The sequence below is a fragment of the Macrotis lagotis genome, chromosome 2 (genome assembly GCF_037893015.1).
Source record: "Macrotis lagotis isolate mMagLag1 chromosome 2, bilby.v1.9.chrom.fasta, whole genome shotgun sequence".
NCBI lineage: Eukaryota > Metazoa > Chordata > Mammalia > Peramelemorphia > Peramelidae > Macrotis > Macrotis lagotis.
This window is the reverse complement of record NC_133659.1, coordinates 60,515,712-60,529,376: the sequence shown is the minus strand read 5'-3', so window position 1 is coordinate 60,529,376 and position 13,665 is coordinate 60,515,712. Positions and strand designations below refer to the sequence as shown.

Sequence of the window (13,665 nt, the reverse complement as noted above, 5' to 3'; positions counted from 1 at the left end):
CTGAGGAGGACAGCAGGCAAAAGTTTAGGACAGAAGAGGTCTTTGAGTAAGGTGTACAGGGCTGCAGCCAATCTGACAGCTCTGCTCCTTCCCTGTAGACCACAGTGGCACCAAGTCCTGGGGCAGGTGGAAAACAAAGGCAATGGTCACCAATGACACTTATCCATGTGACAATTATTTGATTTTTAGGAATAGCTAGTATTGAGGTTCCAACAACTCAGAATGGGCTGCAGTAGGAATCAGTGAGCTTTGCATCTGGGGGACTATTAAAGCAGTGGTCAGATGACTACTTGTCATGAATGTAGTGATGGGGAGTCATGCTTCTCTAGGGAGTGGAAGATGATGAGTTCCACAGTCCCTTATCAATTATACCTTTCATTTAGGCTAAAAAAAACCCAAAAAACAAAAACCAGGGTCTGACCAAATAGCTATACTGTTTTGGGGGAAAGAGTTACAAGATGCTTCTTCAGAATGATGAAAAGGAGAAACCACTAGGTGGGATCATATGTGTGAAACAATTCCAGCAGTCCAGTTCTGGATCATAATGTCCAGATACTTTGAAACTTTCATAACTTAAAAAAGTATACAGTTTAAAAAAAAAATCAAATTTAGATGAATTTTTTTCTTAATGATGCATGCTACCAACTTTAAAGCTTATACTCCATTGTCTTTCCAAGAGTTGTCTTTTTGACTTAAGAGGAATCTTTAAAATAACTTTCATCTCATTTACTTGATGGATGTGAATCAAATAGAACATCAAAGTAAATAATTCAATTTTTAGGATGAAATAGTAAACAAGGTTGAATACAAAATCTGAGGAAATACTTTTAAATATTAAAGTTATGTCCACATACTTAGTAGGAAAAATTTTTATAACTTTAACAAAAGTAACATTTTTTTAAGGTAAGCAGGGTTAAATAACTTGTCCAAGGTCAAGCTAGTAAGAGTCAAGTGCCTGAGGCCATATGTGAACCCTAGTCCCTCCTGATTCCAGGACTTGTGCTCCCATCCACTGCACTATCTAGCTGCCCCTAACAATACCAACTAATAAGAAATTTAGCTTTGAAACTGCTGCTGGAAGCAGATAGAAGTTATGAAATGCAGAGTTTGTTTTTTGAGAAATTTTTGATTATTTGTTAGAACAAAAAGGAAACATTAAGGGAGTAAGAAAACAGAGAAGAAAAGATCAAGAAACAATTTACATAGATTTCAAATTTTTTGGAAATTTTATTTTGACCAAAAGAAAGGAAGAATAAAAAGGGAAAAAACGCGTTTTGGTGAAACGATGGAGAAAAAAACACTCCTGGAACCATATTAAAAGTCAGATCAGGAGTTCATCTAAGTTACAGAATCATAGAATGTTAGAAAGAATCTTAGAAAGGACCTCAAAGATCACCTATTTCAACTCCTCCTTTACAGATGAAGAAAAGACGTTCAGGGCTGAAGTGATTTTTCTACTTTCACATCATCAGTTTTAGAGAAGCCACTGTAAAAACTGAAAAAGGAAATACTGTGCAATATATTACAAGGTAAGTAAGGAAGATCTCAACTAATACAGTAAATTCAACTAAACATATTAAGTTCCTCCTATTTGCAAAGTACCATGTTAGGTGCTGGGAATAAGATGAACAATAATATGACCCTGACAAGAGCTAACAATCTAAATAAGGCATGTATTCAAATAGAATTCAGTGTATAACACGATACGGAAAAACAAAAAGAAGATCTGAGGAAGGGGATATCTATTACTTTCAACTGTGAAGAAAGGTGTAATGAAGAGGCAACTGATAGAGACTTGACTTAAGATTTTTTTGTATCTCAAATCACTCTAGCAGTCTAGTAAAGTCTCTGGACTTCTCAGAATAATGTTTTGAAATGCGTAAAATAGATAAGATTACAAAGAAAATCAAAGGTTAGTATAAACAAAGATGTTAAATTTTTCCTCCATCCAAGTTCACAGGCACTTTGAAATCTATCCACTGATACCAACAGGTAGAAAAATGAAGGGATGGAAGCAGCCAGCACAAATAAACTAAGGTTAGAGAGGTCAGTTTAAAACTGAGGAATTAATAGTGAATTCTGTTTAGGTGGAACAGGATGTATAAGGAAAAGAGGATGATATAAGACCATAAAGGAAGCAGATTTTGGAAAGCATACAACTTAGTACAGTGAGGTCTTACTCTTCTGTAAATCATAGGCCCTTCTTGAGAACTGTGTTTTTATATGCATATATATATATATATATATATAGTGTTTACAAAGAAGACCAATTATATTGAAAGCTATCCACATATTAAAAAATAAAAGGTTGTAGATTCAAGGTTATCAGGAAGAGGAGTACACATTTCATCCTACAAGAAACTAAAGAGTTAATTTAGCTTTTTCAGCAAGACTGATATGGATAGCTGCATTTATCAGATATTTTAGAAGCTGGGACTATGGAAGGAGAGAAGTGAAAGGGGAAAGGAGGAAGAAAGGAACCAGCTAAGCTGCTACAATGGTTCAGTTCAGGTAGAATTGACCTTGAAAGAGGGTGTTGAAAGAGAAAAAGGAGCAGTCAGTGTGAGAGAGACTGCAAAGATAAAAAACAATTAAGACTTGGTAAATGATTAAATGTTGGGGAGTAAAAGAGAAGGAAGAATCGGAGGTGACTTCAAAGATGATGCCAGAATCAACTGAAGAATAAGGAGAGGAGGGACAGTTTTAGGGGCAGGAGGAAGGAGAACATTCAAATAAATGTATAGATAGATAGATAGATAGATAGATAGATAGATAGATAGATAGATAGATAGATAGATGGATATAGATATAGATATCAGAAAGCTGTAAATGGGAGGCTGGAAAAGAAGGAAAATATGAGGGCTGAATAAATTAGATTTGGGAGATATATCCATTGCTGTCCCATCAATTTCTTCTCAGCCTGTGTCCATTTTCTTCCAAAGAGCCTTCACAGATTTTACTCAACTTGTTAAAACTTCCCTTAAGTTTTTTTTTTTTTTACTTAGGGACCATTATATCATTTGGATGGTGGAGCCATAAAAATATCAGAATTAAAAGGGCCTCTCAGAGGCCATCTTGCATTGCCCATATATGAACAAGAATTCCCTCTACAACATCTCCTTATAAGATATTGAGCCCAATGACCTCCAGTGAGAGAGAAGACTCTCATCACTTTCACTCTGCCAGAAAGCACTTGCATCAAGCTTAAATGTATCCCCTCTTAACCCACTGTTCTTAGTTTTGTATAATGGAGCTGAGAGATATAGGTCTCATTCTCTTCCATGAGATAGTACTTTCAACACTGAAAGATATGTACCATGTCTTTCCTTTCTTTTCTTATCCAAGTCAAATATCCCCAGTTTCCTTAATAAAATCTCATGCAACTTTGACCATCCAAGTCATTTGCTTCTAGATGGTCTCTAGATGGTCAGTATTCTACAAATGGGGCTCTCAAAATTGAACATGATTCTCCAGATATGGTTTGACCATGGCAGAGGGAGAAAACAAAAAAACTATCAGCTCCTTAGGGCTGAATACTATTCCTTTGTTAATGCAGCCTAAAGCTGCCTTAGTAGGTTTACTGTCTTCCTCACTCTTGTTCCCTTTCTTCTGATCTTTCATTTCTTAGATAATGTCACACCATTTTCTGTATGCAATTTACTGTATTAACTGTATTGCTCCACAGGGTCACCCTCAATTTTTTTTTCCTCAAGGACTGTGCTATTTCATGTTGTCCAATCATATAATATCACAAACCTTTAATATTAGTATTTAAAAAATGGATTTGTGTGTCAGGAAGGCGACTGGAATAATTGAGAGCACTGTGCAATTTCCCAAAACAATCCAGCTAATTCTCCTCTTTTGGTCCAGCTCATTTTCTACTTGCAGGAACTGCCCTAGATATAGGGATATATAGGTATAGATAATATAGATATTAATATAAATCATTAGCTCAACAGGCAAGTCATCCAAGTGAATGACATATTATGGAAACCAGGATTGTCCAAATAATACCTCCACATGTACTGAGTGTATCAATGATGAGAAGAGAAAAAGGGAACAGGTAAACTTTCTCAGATAATTTTTATAACAAAATATATCTTCAATCACAAATTTTAATGAAAGACAATGAATTCAAATCCTGCTGTGCTGCTGAACTGAAAAAAATCTAAATAAAACTAATAAAAATCTCCAGTAAATTACAATTTTAAAGGTTCCCCTACAGCAAGTATTCTTTCATATATATAGTTAAGATCATACAATTAGTCAATAAACCGTGCTAAGGAGTGCAGAAAAAGAAAGGCAGATAAACACAATCCTGACTCATCAGGAACCATATTCTACAGAGGAAGATGTCCTATGAATCACACACACACACACACACACACACACACACACACACACTTATATATACATATACATATATATGTATATATATATGTATATGTATATATACATATACATATATATATGTATATATGTATATGTATATATACATATATATATGTATGCATATATATTCAAGATACATACCAATAAAAAGAAACAAATCTTGGAGGAAAAGAACTTACAAAAAAAGGGGAGCTAGGGAAGGTCTCCTAACAAGGTCAGATTTGAGTTGAGTCTTGAAGAAAGCCAGGGGGTAAGGAGGGAAAGCATTCCATCAATGGGGGACAATTAGGGCTGACATTCATGGGAGACAGAGCAGTGTGGGAAAACAGGCCAATAGTATGGGATGTAGAGGGAACAGAGAAAGACTATGGTTTACTGAGGAAAGGATAACATGGGTCAGACCTGTAATTCAAGAAAGTCATTCTGGAGTGGGTGAAGACTCAAACCAGGGAGATGAGCCAGATGGGTACTGCAATATGTGAGAGGAGAGGCAATGAAGGAGGGCCTGCCAAGGATGGCAGCAATATGAGTGGAAAGAAGGGGAGAGACAAGAGAGGGGTTATGAAGGTAAAATCAACAAGAACAGACAACATATTGGACAATGAAGTGAGTTCAAGGAGAGCTGAGCCAGAGTGCCAGACATAGAAACAGAAAAGCTGGGAAGAGCTTTTAGGAGCAAAGAGAATGACTCTGTTTTGGACATGCTGAAAGAAAGGAAGGACTTATTAAATGCCTAGTCTCTGCTAGACACTACTGTGTACAACTGTGTACAAATATTATCTTATCTGATCCTTTCAACAACCCTAGGAGTTAGATGTTATTAAGATCCCCATTTTACTGTTGAGGAAACTGAGGCAAACAGTGTTAAAGTGATTTGCCCACAGTCACCCAGCTAGGAAGCTGTCTGAGGCAATATCTGAACTCAGGTCTTCCTGACTGCCAGCCAGACCTCTATCTACTGCACCACCTAGATATTCAAGAAAATATCTCCTATGGAATCAAAATAATAAAAATAAAAATAACGATGATAATTTTGATTAATAATAATTTTGATAATAATTGATTTAATTCAGCTCTGTGTAAGGTCCCATGAGAGACTTTGAAAACACAAAGGCAAATATTTAACAATCCTTGCTGGGAGAAAAACAACTGTGACATAATCAGGAAAGATTTCTTACAGGAGGTTACTCATGGATAAGTCTTTAAAGGACCCAGGGTGAGGAGAGAAGGCATTGAGGGGGTGATGGACCCCACCAAGGACAAGTTTGGGAAACTCCAAGTAGGTCAGTTTGGCTGGAAGCTAAAATGTGTCAGGGGAAAGAATGTGAAAAAAATCTAGAAAGGTGGGTTAGAAGCAAACTGTGAAGAGTTTTAGATGCTGGTACTCAGGAATTTGAATTTCATCCTAGAGCCACTAAGGAATCACTGAAGACTGGTGAAGGGGCATGGGTGCCCCTCTGCTTGAGTCGTAGTCAAGCCCCAGAACATCACAGAGTCTTCCCACCAAGATCCATGACTAACTACTCAAAAAAGATCAGCCTAAAAATCAATGCAGGAAAAAACAAATGAAGGAGAATTTAAACCATGAGGATAAGTAAGCTCACCAAAGGAGAAGGTAGCTAGAGAGAAGGCTACTAAAGATAAGCCTCAGACATGAGAGATCAGAGGGGAAGGGGTAGAAGTCTATGAAGGAGAGGCAGAAAGGAAAGGAAGTTAAGGAAGAAGAGAAGAGTAAGACATGAGGTAGAATAGTTAACAGTATCAAACGCAAATGAAAGGTCAAACAGGATAAAGAATGAAATAAGGCTTTTGGCTTTTGTAACAATCCTGGGAGAAAAATCTTCCAGAAAGATGGTAATGAAAGTCATATTCTAAATAGTTGAGGTAGAAGGCAGAGAGGAAATGAAAGAGTGAAGATTCCTCTTACATTTTATCCTTGGGATGCAATATATACAATATAATTTCAGAAATTACTGAGTACTAGGAGGAGGGATGAAGAAAGTGGCACCTAAGGTAATGTTTGAAAGAAAATAAAATTTAGGAACAAGGTTGAGGGACCTGAGTATTTGAAGTGTGGAAGAAGGTTCCAACATAGAAGTTTTGCATGGATGGGCTGAATTTCAGGGAGGAACCAGCAGCCAATTTGGATAGAATACAGATCTTAGAGAGGAGAAGAGGGGACAAAACTGATCAAGTCAGCTGAAGTCAGAGTGGAAGAAGCTGTATTTTTTCCTAGTGATAATAATAATAAGGGAAATGTTTGGCTTGATCAGATCTTTGCCTAAAAATGGTGAATTCTGTCAGCTTTGTGCAGGTAGAAGAAGAAAGGAAAAGTCTGGAGGCAAGGACACTAATTGAGAAGTTGTGGGGAAAAAAAGTCTGCACAAGAAATTTCAAAGGCCTCAATGACGGGGTAGCTTTCAAGTTCTGAATTTATATATATATGTGTATATATATATATATACACATATATATATATACATACATACATATATACACACACACATATATATGTGTGTGTGTATATATATATATATATATATATATATATATATATATATATATATATATAAAATAAAATTAGAATTCAATTAGAAGTGGTAACAATTTACCCAAAATTTTCTCAACATAAAGCTACAAAGATTATTTTTAATTAAAAATGGGCTTGTTTATGTGAATTTCAAATCTAAAATGCTACAAATAATTAAAAAAAGGAAAGGATGAATACAAAAGATATTGTGAAAGCAGACTAGACAAGACTTGGCAACTGAATGATGTATACTGAGCCAGGAGAAAAAGAAGAAATGAGGAAACATTTGAAGTTTTTGGAACATGGACGACTCTGGAAGGAAGGAAGGTGACTGGGTACATACACCTTAGAATACCAATTATGTGTTCTTGTTTATATAGGGAACATTACAATAAATTAGTAGAAGCTGAAAGTTCAGAGTTATAATCACTAATTAAAAACAGACTCATGATTTCAAAATCTGAGAAGATTCAGGCTAAAGAGATGCCTTTGAAACAGCAATATTTCAAAAGCTGATGCCAATTAACATAACACAGCAAAATGGCTAACTTACAATTGTGTCAAGAGTTCCTTTCTATGAACAAAGAAAAAGTAACAAAATGATGGTTTAAAAAAAAACCCAAACTGTCCAATGAGAAAAAAAGAGAAGAAATGTGGATGATGGTTTTTAATTATCAGATAAAATATGTGAAGGAAACAATCCTCTTTTAGAATTAAAATGGATGACCACCACCCAGCAGTACTTTCAAAGGGAATGTGAACTACAGAAATTGAAGCCAGATCTTAAAAGTTGGAACTCAGAGGACAAGAAGACATTTGGAGTGAAGCAGAGAAAAAATGTACATCAATGCTGAGAAGAAAGGACCCAGAAATAATGCCACATAGCTTAAGAAAAGAAAGATATAGCTGAAGCAGCACAAATTAACTGAGACCAGGAAGATGGCAAAGACTGGAAAGTGGTGTGGCCTTGGACAGCCACATCATCGCCAGAGTTCTGGATTTCTCACCTGCAACAAGGTGAAAACATATTAAGATGACTACTTATCACCTATAATGCCATGATCGATGTAAAGGAATTAACATACAAGGAAATTATTCAAATATTATAATCATCTTTGCTCATGTATTGAAAATGGTGAGAGGAAGACCTAAAAAATTTAACTGGAAACCTAAAAGGGAGAACTTTTCAAGTAAGTAACTCAATTGTAAAGAGGACCAAGAAGAAGTGAGTGAAATATGTGCTCTGATACAAAAACATAGATGGATAAAGGATGCTACATCAAATTTATTGATTGCTTTTCTCAGCCAACTATTCCCATACAAAAGTGTTTGATTTTTAGAAAAAAAAAATACTTACTTTTCGGCTGTAGGGATTACTGATTACTAGATTAGTGTCATCTGAACCAGATAAAATATACTCTCCAGTGTCATTCCAACAGATTGTATTCACCTATAAGAGTAAACAATTATTTTTAAAACAAAGTTACATTAAGAAAAAAAGTTAATGAATCATTTTATAATTTTGAAATTTTTACATATTTTATAATAAAAATAGAATTCAATAAAAAAGTTTAAACAATATATTCAAAAATCTCATCATGCCACAAAGATGTTTTTCTATATGAAAAAATAATTTTGTTTTACAAATATCAGATCTGAAATGCTACAAATAAATTCTATGAAACAGTAGGCCTAACATTAGTGAAAAGAAAAAGGAGAAAAATATCTAGAATTAAGATATGAATATTCCAGAGAAACCAAGAGTTTCTCAGAGACCTCAGAGGTCTCTAGTGTAACTACCCCTGATCAAAACTGCTGCCTCCAAAGGTCACTTAGTCTCCAGTCTGAAGCTCAAGTCTACTCAAGCAGGTTATTCTACCTCAGAGAAACTCTAATTGTTAGGAAGCTTTTCCTTGAATCAAGTCTAAATCTGACTACAACTTAAATCCACACCTTTTAGAGCTCTTCCCTGTGGGAGATAAGAGAACAAGTTCAATTCTCTTTTCATGTGACAGCACTTGGAAATACTGGCAAACAGCCCTCATGCTTATACAGGCTCAAAGGTTCCCAGTTCCTTCAACTGATCCTCAGGAGACTTCAGCATTTCCAGAAATACATACTAAATTTCATGCAATTACAGTCGGAATTCTGGGTCAAATCTAACAAAATGACATTTAATAGGAATAAAGGGTCACATAGACTTCGCCCACCCCAGATCCTTTTCTGCACTTCCCAGTCTATCCAAGCATATGGTCTCTACTCCATGGTCTCTATCATTGGCTCTTTGAAAATCAGGCCAAATAAGAAAGCTGACTGTATCCTAGGTGAGAGGCACAGGCAAGTAGAAATTAGTGGATATTCTCAGGAAAATATTCTTTGTAAAGAGATGAGGCTTCTGTGAAGGAAATGAAGGTCATCTCAGGCACACAATGGAAAACAAGCAATTGTTGAAAGTTATAAAGCAGGACATGCCTATAACTGTACTGCACCTGACCCACCCAACAAACTCTGACAAATAATTCCTTTCTCCCTCACAAGTTCTTCCTAGTCTTTGTTTTGTTTAGGTTTTTGCAAGGCAAATGGGCTTAAGTGGCTTGCCCAAGGCCACACAGCTAGGTAATTATTAAGTGTTTGAGACAGTATTTGAACCCAGGTACTCCTGACTCCAGGGCCAGTGCTCTATCCACTGTGCCAACTAGCCGTCCCAGTTCTTCCCAGTCTTGAAGGGCCTTGAGACCAATTTTTATACCTGTACCGTATCCTTCTGTCAATTTCCAACCCACATCCTTCTGGTGCTGGCCCTCATATACTTTTCCCTTTCTCTAAATATTCCCTTTTCTGTTTCCCCTAAAACTAGATTCTATATTCTCTTCCCCTGTGACCCCAAACTAAATCCCGCTGACTCCCAAATTCTCTCCAACTGATGCTGATCATCCTCTAGCAATTCCCTTGCCCCTATGATCCTGGAAATGATACTTTCCTGCTCAATGACCCCCAAGTCCCCCATTCTCACCTTATGTTAATTTCCAGAAAATCCTATTCTCACCACTGTCCTCTGCCCCACAAGACTGCAGGGCTCCCTAGGTCCCCACTGTTAACCAGTCTACACAGCACCAAAGGTGCGAAGGATTGTCACTGCAAGAAAACAACATCTGAAACCCCTGTGATTGGATGAGACTGCCAGTATTAAATATTTGCAAAAAGAGAACTAGGAAAATACCTGCAACTTATAGACCCTAACATCTTTTGCAGATGATGATGAAGAGGTTAAAAAAAAATTCTACCAAGAACATGATAAAATCCTTCAAATTAAATTAATAAATATATGCTCTTGGGTTTTAAATTTAAAAAATGGATACAAGACACTAAGAAAACACGGATTAGGAATGATAGTAGAGATCAAAAACTTAATACCTATGGGACACATATTGACTTAAAAAAACAGAAATTAACATTATTTATGTTATATTGTATTTTTATTTTGTTAAACATTTCCCAGTGACTATTTAATCTGGTTCAGAGAGTACCCAGGAGTTTTGTAGTTTTACAACCTGAGTTGCAACTTCTAACTTCTGAAGCCAGAATAGTCTTTATAAATATACTGCCTTCAGTTTCATTTTTATTGTTCTTTCCAACACTGTTGTAGTCGTTGTGTATGTATGCTATTTTCCTGAGTTTACTCATTTGGCTTGAAATAGTTCATGAGAATCTTTTTGGGATTCTAATTCTTTACATTTTGTAACCTCTTAATATTCCACTGTACTCATGCATAAAAACTTATCTTTTAGCCATTTTTCAATCAATAGATAGTTATTTCCAATTCTTCACTACCACAAAAAAAGAGTTACTATGAATGTTTTGTTATTAGAATTTCTCAACAGATTAATATAAAATTTGGGATAATATATCTGCAAATAGGATTTCTGTGTCAAAGGATATGAACTTTTCAGTTCCCCCAACTTCAAATAGCTCTCCAGAGTGATTGACTACTATTTTAACACATAAACATATTTTTAGATTCACAAATAATGAACCAAATGTTCTTAGTGGAAGGAGTACCCACACATCAACAGCACCAAATTAGGACAAAAACAAAAAAAAAAGGAGAACTATTACCTATATATTATGACATTAGAAACATTTCCAGATAGATTCTAAAGACATGAAATATCTCAAGTCATTTTATACTGTTCCATCAGCTGACCTGAGGTTGAAAACATTCATTCCCATCATTCTCAACATAGATTTGTTGCTAAGGTTTCAAAGTATGAGTGTGTCCCTTCCCAACTGTCAACATTTTCATTCAGTCCACATTAGTCTATCAAACTATGGTCTAAGTTCTTGAACTTAAGGTTTTAGGTAATAGGACACAAACACTCCTGACTTACATTCTCCCATCCCCAACTGCCTGTTAGATCACAAGATTTATAGATGTAAAGGGACTTAAATATCATATCATCCAATCCTTTCTATTTTATAGATGAATAAACTGAGTCTTAGAGTAATCAAGTGACTTGCCCAAAGACAGAATCAGGATGTGTCCATTACGTATCCAAATACAGACTTGGGTCAGTGTGCTTAACTTCTGTTACTGTTCAGTCATTTAGTCACATCTAAACCCCATTTGGGGTTTTCCTTGCAAAGATCCTTAAGTTATCTGCTATTTCCTTCTCCAGGGGATTAAGAAAAAGAGGGTTAAGTGACTTGCCCAGATTCACACAACTAGGAAGTGTCTGAAGTCGAATTTGAACTCGGGTCTTACTGACTGCAGACCCAATATTCTATCCACTAAGCCATCTAGCTGCCTCTGGTCTACTTACATGGAGGAAAGGAGGAAATCTGGGTTCAAATCCTCCCTGTAACATTAAGTAGCTATGTGAGCAAAAGCGATTCATTTAATTTAAACCTGTTTCCTTATCTGTAAAAGGGGCTAACACCACCCTCATAAAGATGCAAGGATCAAATAAAATAATAAGTATGTAAGGTGTTTTACAAGTCTAAAAGTACCATAGAAATGTTAGTAATCATTAACCATTGCTTAAATCCCACCATTTTTAGAGCCTTCTTTATTTCTAGGGAAAGGTGGTTCTCTAGGTAAGATCCCCAGGACCCCTCTTGGTTTCTGGATGATGACTACTATTTATCAAGTCAGTTTCTGGTCTTGGCTCTTATTCTAGAAGCTATCTTCTCCATTATTCTTTTTTTCCCCCTCTTCTGTGTCATTCTGGACATCATCCCCTCTCCATGCCCATTATTCATATATATATATATATATACACACACACACACACACACACACACACACACACACACACACACACATATATAATGTGTATATATATATATATATATATATATGTATATATATATATATATCCTTTATGGTTTCAGTGCATTTAAAAAATTTAGACATTTAAAAGCAACTTGTAAATTTCCTGTGAATTTCAAAAAAGCCTGAAGAATCAAAATTTATATTTTACTCAAAAAGTTGTATGTTCTGTTCCTCTCCTACTATTATAGTTAAACTAATTATAAGGCTCATTTTTTAAGGAAGTAAAGAATTTTATCTTTCCAAAAATTAAATTTGAATCTTTTAGATATGATAACAAGTTAACACTTACACAGCCATCATGCACATTCAGTGTTGCTTCAAGTTTTAATCTTTGGATGAATTCTCTTCTTCCTGTATAAAAAAAAAAGAAATAAAATTTAAAAATAAAAGATGCTATTTTATAGATTTAGGGAAGGGGTGGAAGACATTTTTTTCAGCTGATATTGTCTCTCTTTTGTTACTTAAATTTATGGAGTTTGTGTATGACAGGATTTTCCCCAGTCATCTCGATTAATATCATTTAAAGAACTGGAAGAGTAGGGAATTTCTGGTTGAACAGATTAGAGAGTAGAACAGAAACAGTAATAAAGAGAAAGACAAACCAACAATTTATAGATGGATCTAGATTGAGGAGCTAGGATCAAAACTTAAAAAGAGGTTTTAAAAAACAAAAGGCTAGATCTGAGTTCAGAATTAGACCCAAGAAACATACAGAAATCTAGATTCAAGATGGAATAGCGTATCTACTATTAGGATCATTCCACAATCTGGTTTCAAATTACCTTTCTGGTCATATTTCACATCATCTTCTCTCATTGACACTATGTCCCACTTAACAAAGAATTAAAGAACTAACAGCAGTTCTCAAATTTAACATGTCCTGTCCCACCCCTATGCTTTCAACATATTCCCTCCTTGTTTGCCCTAGGGCTCAACTTAGGTGCCACCCCTGTCTCTTCCTGTCTTAGTGGGTATGAGAATAGATATCATCAACCCATCAACAAGGGGACAACTTTCTTCAGTTCCAACACCCTTATGAACAATATAAATTAACAACATAGCTTCTAGCTGTTTAAATTGAGGGGAGTCTATAGAATAAACTATGTCTTTCTCATTTGGCTTCGGGGAGCAGAGAATGGTCCCCAACAGGTCATGGATCAATAAAGTAGTAATTATGAATAGCCAGTTTTAATGATTCTAAATTGACTCCTTTGGGAAAAGGAAAGCACTCTTGATCTAGCAGAAGCTTGGAATCCCTTGATTCTAAATACACTTTTTTTTTTGGAAAAGGGACACCAATTCCACTAAAACTAGAAGAGTTTAGAAGGAAACAGATAAAATATTGTTTTGCTCTCAGAAAAGAGATGAGTATGCCTGCAAACCAAGCAAGAAAATATATGTTTAGATACAA

The 13,665-nt window shown here is 35.6% G+C and overlaps 1 protein-coding gene across 17 annotated transcripts in view; it reads right to left on the bottom strand.

The window, feature by feature from the left end:
* DCAF6 (DDB1 and CUL4 associated factor 6) overlaps nucleotides 1-13,665 on the bottom strand; it is a 167,328-nt gene that overhangs the window by 129,047 nt on the left and 24,616 nt on the right. For all 17 annotated transcript variants that reach the window (XM_074221923.1, XM_074221927.1, XM_074221928.1 and 14 more), the window contains exons 2-3: nucleotides 12,544-12,605; nucleotides 8,280-8,372 (exon numbers count right to left, since the gene is read on the bottom strand). In XM_074221923.1, the coding sequence (XP_074078024.1) occupies nucleotides 8,280-8,372; nucleotides 12,544-12,605 (155 nt within the window). The remainder of the gene's footprint in view (nucleotides 1-8,279; nucleotides 8,373-12,543; nucleotides 12,606-13,665) is intronic.